The 15,671-nt window shown below is 34.1% G+C and overlaps 2 protein-coding genes across 8 annotated transcripts in view; one reads left to right on the top strand and one right to left on the bottom strand.

The window, feature by feature from the left end:
* NF1 (neurofibromin 1) overlaps positions 1-15,671 on the bottom strand; it is a 225,415-nt gene that overhangs the window by 46,920 nt on the left and 162,824 nt on the right. The window lies entirely within an intron of this gene.
* EVI2B (ecotropic viral integration site 2B) lies at positions 122-10,545 on the top strand. The gene is made up of 2 exons (XM_006184903.3): positions 122-2,062; positions 8,791-10,545. Exon 2 carries the CDS (start codon positions 8,806-8,808, stop codon positions 10,156-10,158), a length of 1,353 nt encoding a protein of 450 aa, XP_006184965.1. The 5' UTR covers positions 122-2,062; positions 8,791-8,805; the 3' UTR covers positions 10,159-10,545.

Here is a 15,671-nt window from a genome sequence, read left to right as displayed (position 1 = left end):
TTTTATATATATTTTCCAAGTATGACCACAACCTTATCCTCTCTCCTAGGTGAGTGACTCTCGTCCTGTGAATCAGATTTACCCGAAGAGTTTAAATCCACCAATGCCTAATTCACACCCCTCCTAATTTAATTAGAATGGGGTGAGCTACAGGCATTGATAATTTTTGCATAATTTCCTAGGTCATACTACTCTTGGATACCAAATTCAATTCTTAAAAGCTCCATGGCTCCAAAGATCTAGGTTACATTTTTTTTTAAGGTTGCATCTTAAAATGATGATAGGGGAGAAAAAAAAAAGCATCAATCTTATTATCAATTTATTACCAATTTATAAAAAATCCATTTTCTAAGCAATAAATCATAAACATACTATTCCAGACAACGGTAAATATCAACAAAGAAAAAAAGAAAGCAAGAGAGTACTCATGCCAGTCGTGGTGACATCTTTTGAGGGATAAAAAGGACCACACTTGAAATTAAACTGGGCAGAGCTCCCATTCTGTGCAAATTAAAAATCTGGGATTGTGTACTAGAATAAATAGTGATAACACATAGGAGTCCTTGAACCAAGTGTCATATATAAATACTGGTCAGAGGAAACAAATTAGTGTCTTTTTTTTTTAAATAAGAAATTAACTAGGCAACTACTTCCTATTCAACATACAGGTAAAAGATTTTCTCACAAAACAGAAAGCTCCTACTGCAGGAATACTTAAAATTCATCACTATCTGAGCTATTAAACACACAACCTCAGAATGACAACATCCAATAGTAGCTCATGAATAAACAGAAGTGGTTCCTTTCCAGACTTGACCAGTGTTTAAAGATGACAGGTTAAGATATGTTTTGAATTCAAATTTTAAGTTATTTTTGAACAAAGACACTTTTGTTTTCTACTCTTGGGTGACATGGTTCGCATGATTAATTCAGGGATTTAAAAACAGTGAATCAAAAAATTATACCATATTGATTATATTCTGCTTTAGAGCAGAAGTCACCTAAAAAAGAAAAAAAAAATCTATTCTTTTTGTACCAAATCATAAGTACCTTGAAGTTAAGAACTAGGTCTTAATAATCTGTGTTCCTCTGCAGTGACCGGGGGGAAGCAGAGCATGGTTTAATAATTACTGTAGCCACTATAACAGGTGTCATGTTAGGCACTTTACATTTATTTAATCCCATAATACATTTATAAATTAAGAATTATGATCTCCATTTTTCAGATGAGGAAAGAGGCCAGAAGGTGACTTGCCCAAAGAAGTTTGTATTCAGACTGACCCATACTCTTCTCAAAACATACTTTGCTTAGTTAACTTATTTAAAAGATGATTCCCATTTTGCTTTTGACCTGAGAGTTAACTGTTCTGTGAGTAGTCAAAGAGCTGTGGACTTAAAACTCAAAAATCATTTGGTAAAGTATTTGGTGAAAAATTAATTATACTTATACCTGGGCTTAGCCTAAATTATGTATGAAGAAACAAAATTAACATTTACTGGCTATCTACTGTGTGTAAGGCATTTATACATGTTATTCTACTTAATCCTCACAAAACTTAGTAATAAAAATATTCCTCCAGAATATTTGACTCAGAAGTGCAGCGCTTGCCTAAGGTCATACAAGTAAACAAGACACATCATTTACCTCTTATGAAAAGAAATCTCACTATGGGTAATAACAGAACTGGCAGTTTTTCCTTATAACATACAATTTTCTCTCCAAGGTTCTATTTTAAACACTTAAACTATACAATCACATTACTAGAGAGTCTCAAATGTTTACCTATAAGTGCTAATTAAAAGTACTCAAATCATGTAGCTCCAAACTGTGTTTCAAAATAAGTTCTGTTAAAGTAGTACATTTCTTAGTCATTTTGTGACTTATTGCACTTCCGGAACCAACTACAGATAAACTTCCTCTTTTTCTACAGAAACCATCTCGGTTTGCTAGAGGACCATTTATAATCTGAATTAAACCACTCCTTTTGCTTTCTTAGCCAAATCACCAAAATGTCCAGTTAGAGCAAGAATTTAGCATTCTGCAAAAGAAGTTAAAGCTGAGGTAAGAAACTTTTCACATAGGCAATCTGGTTTAATCTTTGCTTTATGTAAAATTTATTTTTAAAACCAAAATGTCGTTATTATTTGAGACTTGAAGTATGACAGTCTACAGATGTGTATAGCAGGTATTGTGGTTTTATCACATGGAATTTTAAAAATTCAGTGTTGAGTTTGCCTTGGAGAAAAATTTTCACTTAGGTTAATATAAGCCCTTTAAAGTTTATTTAATCATTATGTTTGTTAACCTTTGTTCTGTAACCAAAAGAAATAAACTATAGCCATGGCAGATGAAGCTTTATTTCTAAGGCTTGGAAATAAAACTAGAATCCATGGGATATGGCTGCATTTACAACCCCAAAACACTGATTATTAAAAATTCTGATTTGCTTTCTATAAAATTTTCCTGTATATAGCATAATCCATAGATTTACATTATTTTCATTTTTAAATTTTCTTTAGTTTCCATAGTAAGAATGGTCACTTTCACTTAATTAAAATAAAAAAAAAGGAAATCAAAGGTGATTGGATGAGATACTCATTATCATTATATATGCTTTATTTTTTACAAATAGAAATTTAAATTTAAGTAATAATGACATGAAAATATTATCCAACATTCTAAAGCTAAGACAAAACTACTATGATAAAATATGTGTACATATACTTATACCATCAATATATTTGTCACGTATTTGAGCCTTTAGTAAACAGTTTGGGAAAAGAACACCCACAGAATAGAAAGTTGTTAATATGGAGAAAAGATGGTTATTCTGTGAGTAAACTGGGCAACTATAAAGTGAATATCCTCCAAAATAAACGATGACAAAGAATTTACATAGATATGTAATATCACAGAATAATAAATTCATAATGGGTGACAGCCTACTTCAATATTTCATTAAGTACTTATGACTCTCCCTTACAGCAGTCTACTTTGGATTTCTTCTAAGTAACTATTACAGAAGTTAAAAGATAAAGATTCTTATCCTTTTATTGGACAAGATGTATCTATATATTTTTAAAGGGTCAGCCCCAAATGTAGAGTTTAACAGTGCTTGTGTTTTTCAACTAACTCCTATGTAATTCTACTTTGAAGGAAATTATGAATTCTGAATAAGTCTGAATTTGTTAAATATAAATTTGATGCCTCTCAGTGTCCAATCTTTAAATATCACCTCAAATATGACAGCTTATAGACTAACCATTGAAAACTTCCATAACCGTTTTCAGTCACAGGACTAAAATGGTTTTCTGGTAGTTCTTTTCCAAACTTTTATACAAGACTACCTCCAAAAGTTACCTACGTATCTGTGCCCAGAGAGTTCACATCTCCCCTCCTCTTTAAGCATTATTTTTTTTTCCTCCTTTCTCAGTTTTATTAGATAGAATTATTATAGTTCGACTGCACATACACATTATATTGCATGCAAATACATATATACAGTATACTGCACTTTTCTTTAGTTTACATATATGTACTAATTCTTGTTTCTAAGAACAGATTAGATATTTAGCTTTTTAAACTTACATAGTTATCAAAGGAATAAAGCCAACTACAAAATAAGAATCAACAGAATTCGGTAATCCAATCATAAAGGACAGTCAAATGTGCTTACACATATGCAAGAAATCAAAATAATAATTAGTTCATTTGTATTCTTATTTCATAATTTTACTATGAATGTAATAGAAGGAAAAAGCTCCGATACAAGATTGACTGGTTTCTGTGTCAGTGCACTATTCAGATCTGTGATACTCTGGCAAGTTACCCTATTTCTCTGTGCCTCAGTTTTATTTGTAAGATGATGATAACATCACCCTGCTCATTAAAACGGGTAGTGCCTAGCATTGGTGTGTACTTGGTAAATGGTAGCTATTATTATCAAAAAAAGATGGTCATCAAATAATTCCTATCATAGTTCAAAGTTAATTTCCTTTTCTGCTCTTCCTCAAGATACGGAATTGCTGTTTTCTTCCTTTCCTAGTTTCATAACTTTATTAGCTGGAGATGCAGTACCACTAAATTTTAATCTACCGTATCTGTATTGTAACAGTATATCAAAGTAACTGAAATTCAGATGCTACTTTTGATACTGCTACCTACACTTGCCTTGTCGAGGATATGCTCTCCAAATCTCCTTGATTCCCTTTAAAAGACAATGACATCTTATCATATCCAACTTAACAGCGTTACTAAATGCTAAACTTTTTACGTACTTACGAATTATGTCTATGAGAACATGTCTAATACATGGGCACTCCTGCTTCACTATAACTGCCTTTAAAATGTCTAGTTAAAACAGCTGATATTTTTCTTCTTCTCTTTAAAAATTCTTCAATATTCAGGAAAAACAGAGGACCAAAATCACAGACTTAAATCTCAAAGTCCCAACCTAAAATAAGGAGCAAAATACTGTTGTACAAAGGTAGACAAATTCAGAGTTTGCCTGAGCAGCAGACTAAGGGATTTCTAGAAAAACACTGCATAGATTGTGCATAGATTCTTTAGAGTAATTAACAAGTACGCTGCTGGATAGTGCCAGGAACAGAGAGAGAGAGAGAGAGAGAGAGAGAGAATGAGAATGAATATGAATCTTAAAGATACTTATAGCAGATACGAGAGCCTGAAATGAAAGATAAGTGACTTTGACAAGATGGGTGATTTAAGTCCTCCATTTTGGGAAGATCTCTCCTCTTTACTGGCTCCCCACATCCACAAAGACAGAGAATACCATTTTGTGGCTCCTTCTTTCATCTACTTCTGCCTTCTCCCCCAACTTCTAATTGCGTCCACTTTAATCTTTTACCCTAACTTCTTGCTAAATATAATCACTATTTGTTCTTCAGTTTTTTAACTTTTCTTCTTTTCCTTCTCTAATCAGTTTACATTCCACTTTTCCATGTATTTGCTGCTTACTATAAGTTTTGCTTTATTTTTTCTTCTGTGTTTTTTTTCTCCCTTTGCATTCCCTTTTCATTTCATCTTATCTGACATCTTCTCCTCCTTTTTACTTACTCCACTGCCCCGTATGGTTCTTTCTACCTTCTTTTCCTGCAGAAATAATATTGGCACTTCAGGTACACATGGTTTTTATATACTTAAAGTACATGTTAAATAGCTTTCTGCACTGGTAATAACACTGGCCTCACTGTCTCTGAACTAGAAAAAAATTCAGATTCTTCATTATTATACCCCCTATTTATTCTTTTAAATCTGGTTCCTTTTTTGTGGACTATTCTGAATTGCTGTAGAAGAATTCTAAGACAAAGTCTAGTATTTTGATGTAACAGACACTAAGAGGGTAGACAGCTAACTGAGGAGTTGGAGAAAGGAGTGGGATAGGTAAAAAATAGAATTCGGTTTTAATACTGCTGCAACCCTTAAATGACAAGTGGAAAATCTTACACAGTGAAGGTCCTGTGATGTTCCTATTAACAAAAGAAGCTATGAACCTATCAAAATTGATCTTACAAACTAAACTGGGTTTATAATTATGTTCCTGTTTGGGCTCTTTCCTTCTCTAATGCCTTTTTCAGCTAACTGAAAAAAGGAACCGTGTGGGTTTTTTAAAAAAAATTAAGCAAACTCACAAAAGAAGAAACATTTTTTGCTGAAGACAATTCATGGCCTATATTTTCTGTTGCTATGGATGACATTTTTAAAAACTAAAATGAAACTCTGAAGAATAACACTTTCTAATGAGGCTTTTTTGTGGGGGGGAGTAAGAATAGTAGGGAGGAACTGCATAGATGATAACTATCTAGCGATGATTCAAGTCCCCGTATTTATGTCAAAAGTTTCAAATTTTTCCCCACTAAACCTTTTGGAAAATGGATATAAAGCGTAATTTAGTAACTTAGATTTCATCTTCTCCGTTTACATTCTGGTGAAAGTATTAAAAAGTACTAAAAAGGCGAAATGGTAAAGAACCTAGAAGTCCAATACAGGTTAAATGTTTACTGAGCTCCTAACACATACAGCACTCTGCTGTAAAGGAATCAAAATATAAAAACACGAGGCAGCTGAAAATAAGAAAGAGCGTATGCTTTGGAATCAGATGGCCTTGGGTATAAATTCCCAATCTGTCACTAACAGGGATACAACATTTGGCATATTGCTTAATGTATTTGAATTTGTCTCTTTATCTGTAAATCAAGGATTCCTCCATCTTCTTCATAGAATCATTTAAAGGCTAAATAAAATGAAGTATGTAAAACACCTGAGATGGTATAGTACATAGTATGTTCAAGATAAGGATTTTTCCTTTTTCCTTCACATTTCTTTGTAATCTTATTTGAGGGGGTGGGGATAATAAAAAGAAAGTGTGAAAAGTTAAGTAATAAAAAATAAACACAATTATTTAAGAGAAAAGAAATGTGAGGAACATACATGAAGAATTCTCTAAGAAACCATAAAGACAACAAGAACGAGGCGGATCCAGGGAATGGCCGAGCTCGTTCAGCTGTGATCAGTCACAGAGAATCTGGTTTCAGAAGGGAAATCTGAGCTGAGGTCTGACAGATGAGGACAGGTTAAATTAGGCAGCCAGAAGGTGAAAGAGGCTGGGTTTGGATAAAAGAGAACACACTGTGAGATGGCGAAAAATAGCATAATTAAAAGTGTCTGTTTAGGGGGAAAAAAGTGTGTGTTTAGGAAGTATGTAAGATGGGGAAGAGGCTGAATAAGAAGTTTCAGTCATGAGACATGCGTCTAGACTGGTAAACTCGAGACAGAAGGAAGAAAACTCAGTTTGGAATTTTTATCTTGACAGCAATGGGGAACCCTAGAGGAAAGGGAACAGTAATCTGATCATACATGGTTGTAAGAAGATTAATTCATCAGCAGTGTGCAGGAAAGTTTAAAGCAGAAATATTTTAAAATTTAGGCTTGAAGTATTAGAAAACAAAGAGGAAGAGACTGTACAGGAAAAAAAATCACATGTCTTTTCTCCTACTAAAATAAGGTAATCTGTCATCACTGTGTACCAAATGGTAGAGAAATGAGCAGTGAGAATTACTCAAATATGCTGAAAAGTCTATTTATTTGCAAAACTTGAAGGAATTCCTCTTCTCCATTTATTGTACCTTGCAAAGACCATCAAATCTCTCTCAGATTGGCCTAAAAATCACACAAAAACTATAGTTTTGAATCATATATTCCAGGATGTAACACCTTGAGATTTTCCTTTCCTTAATGTTAACAAATAACTAAATAGTTAACATTGTGTTTAATGATGTACAAAACAAGTAGTATACACAGAGCTGAAAACTGTCTTCACTTAAGAGATAAGGCATTTGACAATAGGAGAAATTAAGTGACTAGTTCTCAGGTTAGCTAGGTAGTTAGGTGGCAGAAATATAACTGGAACTTAAAACCCTTCAAGTTTTAGCATCTGCCCCATCCCACAAAACACTCCACCCACCAAACTTACACCCATACCTTCTTTTCCTATGTCCATTTGTTGTTCCCCTGGCTGAAAAATTTCATTTGCTTAATTCCTACAAACCTTTCAAGATTCAGTTCAAGTTTTACTTCTCTGAGAAAACTTCCCTGAAGCCCTCCCACGCTAGGTTAGTTCCTCTGTGCATCTCCTGCATAGCTTTGTGATAAAACTTAGCAAATTATTGTATTTACTTATTTTCTGTTTGCTTCTATCACTAGAAATGAAAAAAAAAAATTTTTTTGGTATCTTCTAAACCAGAACAGGACCTGATACAAAGATGTTGTTTATAATAAATAAATAAACAAAAGCAGCAGCAGGACTACTTACTAACTGGATAGGACTGACTCAACCAGAGTCAAAGACCGCTTCAGGATTCTGAGCCTAGGACTATAAGTTGAACTGAATCCTTTAAAAATATGAGATCCTAATATAAAGACACTGTTCTAGACACTGATGCCGCTGCAAAGATTACTTAATACAATGGACTCTGTGCATGAGAAACTCACAAAGGTAGTATCATTAACAAAAATAGAGGAGTTGGGAAAGGAGTCATTTTGAGATGAAGATAAATTATGTTTTAAGTATGTTGAATTTTGCTAATAGTGGGATATATACATGGAAATATCCACCAAGAAGTCATACAAATGGAACAAGAATTAAGGAAATTAAGGCTGGATACACAAGTTTGGGAGCTGTAGTGTAAAGGTGAGCGCTAAAACCTCACAGATTCAGGATTAAGAAAAGTAGTTAAGAGTGAGGACTGAGTACGTATCAAGTACCATATTTAGAAGGCAAGAGAAAAACAGGAGCTAGTGAGATTAACATGAAGGAAGATGATCAAGAGAGGAAAAAAAAAAAAAAAGAAGAAAAGACCACTTGATTAGGTAACAGATAGTTACTGGTATCCTTCAAGGCAGCAGGATCAAAGTATTTCTAGCAATAGAAGGAGGGTAAAGTAGAGCACATGAGGTACCAGCATACAGAGCCTATGCATTTGAGAAGCACGGCTGTGAGATGAAGACCTGTAATGTAATAAAGCTACAAGGGCAGCAGGGCCAAGTACTGACCTTATGAAAGAATTAAGAGAGATCACTGCCTATGTGGTCCAAATGTTACATAATAAGTTAGAGTATATTTAAAAGTTGCTCACATTAGCCTATAGTAGATCAAGCCTAACTAAAGTAGGAATGATATATACTTATCAAGTAACTACCTCCTTTATGCTAAACACTAAATGATACCTTATTGTCTTTCTTTTTTTTTTACTGTAAAACCACTGGTAAAGAGGAAACATTCTGAAATGGATGCCAAATATTTCATCTTAATTTTGTTTTGTGGACACCTGAACAATGTATTTTTCTCGGAGACAGAGGCGAATACAACAGAGAAGGAACAACAGTCTACTTTATTTAGATCATCAATGCCATATGTCTCCACTAATTCTCAAGGTACAACAGAGAATCCTTTGGGTCAACGAACGCAATTCAACAACCTTTCCTCTGGACAACCAATATCAACTGCTAAAGCTGCTGCTGGACAACCAACGCCAGCTGCCTATGCCTCTTCTGAGAAACCAGCAGCATCCACTTCTGCTGGACAACCGCTTGCCCATAATGTCACCAGAAAACCAATACCAATGGCCAACGCCTCCTTCCCAGGAACAGCCATACCTGTGTTCACCTCTGCCAGACAACTATCATCATCTGACCATACTTCTACCAGACAACCACCACCATTTGACTATACTCCCCCTCAACAACCATCATCTATGCACACTTCTAGAAAATTAACACCAACGACTGCTCATAATCTAGCCACAAAACCAAAACGAGCTATCAGAAGTACACCAGGATTCATCCTAGAAACTATCAGTAACAAAATTACCCCAAAGAGTACCAATTCTAATTCAATAGCTGCCATATTAATTGGTGTAATTATGACTTCTATGTTGGTAGCTATAATCATGATTGTATTATGGAAATGCTTGCGAAAACCAGTGTCAAACGACCAAAATTGGGCAGGTAGGTCTCCATTTGCTGATGGTGAAACCCCTGATATGTGTTTGGATGACATCAGAGAAAATGAAGTATCTACAAAACGTACATCAATTATTTCACTTATGGCCTGGAAACCAAGCAAAAGCACGCTTTTAGCAGATGATTTAGAAATTAAGTTGTTTGAATCAAGTGAGAACATTGACGATTCCAAAAACCCCAAAACAGAGAAAATAAAAGATCAAGCAAATGGTACATCAGAGGATAGTGCTGATGGATCAACAGATGGCACTGCAGTTTCTTCTTCAGATGATGTAGATCTGCCTCCACCGCCTCCTCCCCTTCCTGATTTGGAAGGGCAGGAGAGTAACCAATCTGACAATCTCACAATGACAACTGTATCTCCTCTTCCAAGTGATTCTACCAATTTCCCACCACCTCTGGACTGTCTCCATCAAGTCTGTGAAGATCATAACTCTGAGGTCAAACAGTCATTTCCACCTCCCCCTGACTCACCTAACTTGCCCCTGCCATCAGCAGATTTTGTGAAAAACCAGGAAGATTCCAACGAGATCCAGTGTCAGGAGTTTCCTACTCCTCCTGACTCTGATCAGGATCTCAATGAATCCCTGCCACCTCCATCTGCAGAACTGTTATAAATATTACAACTTTCTTTTCAGCTGATTTTCCATTCTTCTCCAAGGACTTTATCTTTTGTTTTTCTTCACGTGATGAACTATATTAAATGGCACCTGGTAGCCAATTTTGATTTTTATTCAGGAACTACCTGAAATCTGCTCAAAGCCCATATGCGTAAGCAGAATTTTTAAAAATTATGTAACAGTGATCTATTGACTGGCTATAGGACCTAACTTTTAAGTATAGTACATTTACATATGTGGATGGTATGTGTATCAATATGGTATGTATTATCAATAACTAAACCATTTTGGAAATAAGCAATCTACATATACTTATTATTACCCAAAAGATTTTTTTTCCCTGAAAAGCTGTGAATAAATAAAATTTTATTTTTCCACTTCAAAGTTTGAGGGGGGAGGTGAGAATTTAAATACACACTTCAAGTTCTAAACAAAACTCTTAAGTTTTAAATTAATATCTCAGATATTAAATATTCCAAGTTTGTGGGGGTGAGAGGTTAAAATGCCTGTTTGAGAACAGAGAAATTTCCTTTTAGCTCTCACTGGAAACAATTAGGGTAAAACAAACATATTAAAACAACAAATTGAGGGGGTTGGAGATATTTACTCTGAAAAAAATATGACCATGCACCATAAAATGCAGACATTTTCCTATCTTGTTGGAGGAGCACACATTTTAAAACTAGCCTCTTTAAAAAGTTTCTTTTCTATATGTCTCAAGCTCCCAAACAAAATGAAATCTTACGAAAGTTTTAAAAAAAATACACCTGTATGGCTTCATTCCAACTTCTGATGACTTTTTCAGAAAAAAACAATTATATCAACATAGAGATGGCTCTCAACTTTCACTAAACTCATGCTTTCTCATATATAAAAACTCTTAAACTACCGTTCTTATGCAGAATTTCATCTTTTATTCATTACCTGACAAATGATAAATCTGAGTAATCAGAGCAGGGGTGGACCCAATCATTGACAAAGTTAACATGGAGAGAGCTCATTGGCTCACACGGGTGGAGATGCCAGCCTGTGCCTACAGAAGGACTTCTTTGCCCTCCTTACCCCTTCCCAAACTCCTGGGGGAAACAGTCCCTTAGAATGAAACGTGGTGGCCTTAGTGGTAACCTATCCTTGAAGAACCTCTCACAGTTTTGGTTTTGTCAGAATAAAATTCAGTATTTATCTGCAGCACTGGTATTCAAGAAACTAACAAAGCTCCATCTTAATAAAAACTAGCAGACTTTTGGACATTAAAATTTTTATATATAATGTTTCTCTTTAAATCTTTAAAGAAATCCCTTACTGACTATTAAAACTTATCTGCAGAAACACTTCCTTGAGCTTATTTTTCCTGAATAAGCATGATGTTTGTCAAACTATGTTGGTTTTCTTCTGTCTTCCACATTAAAATGTTTTTTCATATGTTTTTCAAATTTAGCACTTTTAAGGTTAATTTATCCAACAACAATTAGTAATTTAAGAATTTCCTATTTTTTTTTTAATTTTAAGTATTGTAATTAGGGTAAGTAAGATATAAAGTTTTTATATTTGGTCAAGACTTAGACATGCCTTCAATCATAACTTTTCTTTTTTCACATGTAAGATTGTTACCTAGCAGGCTCTTTTCACACTTTCACTCCTCTTTTCCATCACTTTCTTTCTTGACCTCTTGAAGGAGGAATATTAGGAAATACAGGGAAATACCAATCCTCATAGATAAATAAGGAGCTGTGACCTGGTCATAGTCTTGTCTGATTTCTTCGAACACTACACAGGCAGTTTTCTGCCTTCTGTTCTTTGTGCCACAGAAGAACAGGCTACTGTCAACAGCTGGTTTTTGTTTTTAAGAAATTCTCTGCCAGGGGGAAAATAATTCCTATTTACTTCATGTAATTTTTCCTCACTGAGGTCAGTGGGAGTTGAGTAGCCAAACAGTGGCAATCCTTGCCTAATCAGCAGAAAGAAATGCAAGCTAATAAAAGAAACACAGGAGAAAAGAAAATGCTGGAACAAAGAAAAACCTACAGAAAAGATTAAGGAAGCAGGATTCAGAAGACCAAGTATTTTTCAGAATATGGCAAAAGGACAAGGCACAGGGGAATAAAAAGTAGACTGGACTACATACCAGCGGTGCTTTTACCAGATAAGTATTAACCAGATTCAGAAACAACACTCAAGACCATCTAGTTCAACTTCTTTTATTTGTTAATTGCTGAGAAAACAGGCCCAGAGAGAGTAAATGACTTGCTTAGAAGTGGTTCGGAAAGCCGAGTTTGTTCCCTGACTCTTGGTTCAGCATTCTTTACTAACATAGGACCAAAGAGCACCTACTTTATGTACTGCAACAGACATGTATCACATATATATTCCATTTGGTGTTGGTGGTGGGCAACACAAAGAGCCAGATGAGGGTGACTCTAATTGTTGTTATTCTGAACAAAAAGTAAAGCAGCAAAATATATGGGCACCTATATATAAGTAAAACACTGTGATACTAACGCATGGCTAGACAAACAGATCAATGGAACAGAATGAAAAGTCCAGAAATAAACTAAAATCCCAAATCAGCAGAAAAGTACAGGGACAACTGACAGATATTTGGAAAAAGATAAAATTGGATCCATACTTTATAGTACATAAGAATAAACACCAAATAGATCAGAGACCTAAATATAAAATATGAAATTATACAAATAATAGAACAAAGATAAGTGAATTCTTTTATAATCCAGAAGCAATTTTTTTTTTTAAAAAAAAGGAAAATCCAATTAGGTAAACTTTTTAAATGTTTAAAAAAAAAACACCTTTGTCTAAAGACAAAAGGCAAACTAGGGGAAAAATGTACAACTTAAATTAAGACAAAGGGCTTATATATTTAAAATTAAAAAAACCTAAACGTGGATGGGGGATACCCACAACACAACAAATATGCAGAACATATAAAAGACAGTCACAGAAGAGAAAATTCAAATAGTCCTTAAAAACATATAAAAGTATATAACTTTCCTCATAATAAGAAAGATACATTTTAAATTACACTGGAATACCAATCCCTATCAGATGGGTATAAATCCAAAAGTTTAGCAACAAAGCCTATAGTGAGGCTTCACAGAACTAGACACCCTGATATACTGCTGGTAGGACTGCAAAACAGTGCAACCTATAGAGAGAAATTTGGTAATATCCAGAAAAATTCCAAATGCACTTACCCTTTTACTCAGCAATCCTACTTACAGGGACTTTTTCCAAGATTCATTGGACAAAATATAAAATTACTTAGACACAAGAGTATTCACTGTGGCATCATCTATAACAGCAAAAGTCCGGAAACAACCTAGACGCCTATCAACAGGGCACTGATTAAATAAACCATGGTATACTTCCAAATGGAGTACTATGCATCATGAAATGAATGTGAAAGATCCCTATGTACTGACATGGAGTGACTTTCAAGACATATTATTAAGAATAAAAGAATAAGATGTGTAGCGGTCTATTTAGTATGTAACCTTTTATATAAGAAGGGATGGACAGGAACATATGATTTACACATACATATTTTTGTTTGTTTTCAAAAAGAAAGACTGTTAAGATACAACCAAAAGCTAATAAAAATAGTCACCAATAAGAAGAGGAAAGGAACAGACTGGAGGGGACAGAGAAGCAAGATTTCCCGGAAGATACCTTGTTATACAGTTTGGACTTAAGCTGTCCCTAAAAACTAGTAATTAACTAAAATAAATAAAACTAACTTTATGTAAAGTTGGTGATATTAAAAATGGAGAAAACAATTACTTCCAGTTTCATCAGAATACAGAATTGACTATACATCCTTAGTGAAATATATTCTAAGAACAAATAGAGCTGCAAAGAAATCTTAAATTTTATTCAGTAGTCTGTAATCTGATTATCTGTAGCAATACTGGTATTATTTTGAAACTACTGTAGGATGATACAAATAAGCAATTATGTTAATGCTGTTAGAAACCATTTATAGGAAATATGGCGGATAGAGGAACAAATTAAATCTTCACAAGGAAGCAAACAGATAAATCCAGATGAGAGACATTCTAAGGAACAAATGACTGAGTTTTGGCAAAAATCCAGTGGCATGGGGGTGGAAAAAAAGGTAGTGAAGTGGGAGAAGGGAATGATTCATTTGAATTTTGACCTGATAATTTCTGTCTTGTCAGTTTTTCCATGCTTCTCAAATTCTTTATTCAGTACTCTCTGCTGTTTTCAGCAGTAAATTCAGTCTGAATAGCCAACTATATATTACCAAAAATAGAGAATATAATGCTTTTATTCTCAAATAAGCACAACAAATTTTATACAGTTAAGTAACAAAGATAAACTGATTGGATTTCCAAACTGTTGATTAACATGGGATAGTTGTTCTCTGGTAATTTGTTATACCTTTCACAATGTTGGAGTAATATATCCTAGGACAGTGTGTTTCACCAAAGAATATGTAAATTAATTTACTGCTTAGTCTAGAATATAATAGTTGCCTAAACAGCTGTAATTACTTACTTCACAGACTTACCTAAGATGTAATGTGTCTGAATAACATCTAAAGTAAGTTGTAACAAACACTTAAGCCTATAAAAATTCTTCTTTTGAGTTACAGTAATATACTATTATTTTACTTCACAAGAATTTCTTAAATCATAAGGACAGATGGTTACAATTCAAATATGTTAAAATGTAGTCGCCTTTTTCTCCCATCTAAGTACTAACTAGGCCCGACCCCACTTTCTGAGATTAGACGATAAATCTGGTTCATTTAGGGTGGTATGGCTGTAGACAACACCCTCAACATTTTCTTTTGGAGAATTTTATAATAATCTTTGAATAATAGGAGCAATTTGGTATGTCCCCAAACTTGAAATAGGAAACATTGCCACTACTATTATTTTGAAATTTTCTATTATATGCTGCAAAATCTGATCCTGATGCAGCCAAATTCATAATGAAATAACATGTTCCTTCTTTCAAACAAAAATACCAGTAAGTATAATGGAACTGGATAACTCTACTTTTGGAAGTAATGAAACTTCCAAAAATTAAAAGGAGAGATCTGTTTGCTAAACTGATCCTCAGTCACATCCCCTGAAGCGTAAAACATACCGAAGCTGAAATAGAAGAAACGTAAATGTCAAAAGAATCATTCCTTATTTCCACAACAATATTGCTGAACGTAGTATTTTGAACACATTATTTTTAAGCACTAAGACTGATGACTGGTTTCTGAAATCCACAGAAAGAGTCTTATTAAAGAGTCCAAGGCCGAACCCTCAAAGTAAAGTGGGAATAAGGTACCTAATCAATAATAAATTTCTAACACTGCAGACTTCTAAAATGTAGGTACTTTTCGAGGAACATTAATCTCATAAAAAAGATGACTCCTAGAGTATAGTTTATTTTCTAAGAAAATAAACTTTCTTATTTCTAAGAAAATAAACTTCAATTTTTTAATACAACAAATTCTACTTAGGGTAAAATTAGGA

Source organism: Camelus ferus, chromosome 16, assembly GCF_009834535.1.
Source record: "Camelus ferus isolate YT-003-E chromosome 16, BCGSAC_Cfer_1.0, whole genome shotgun sequence".
In the NCBI taxonomy this organism is placed as follows: Eukaryota; Metazoa; Chordata; class Mammalia; order Artiodactyla; family Camelidae; genus Camelus; species Camelus ferus.
The sequence above is the reverse complement of the archived record's forward strand: the minus strand, read 5'-3'. Positions and strand labels throughout refer to the sequence as shown.

Excerpts from the sequence above, each read along its gene's own strand:
- EVI2B (XM_006184903.3), top strand. The coding sequence starts at position 8,806 with ATGGATGCCAAATATTTCATCTTAATTTTGTTTTGTGGACACCTGAAC.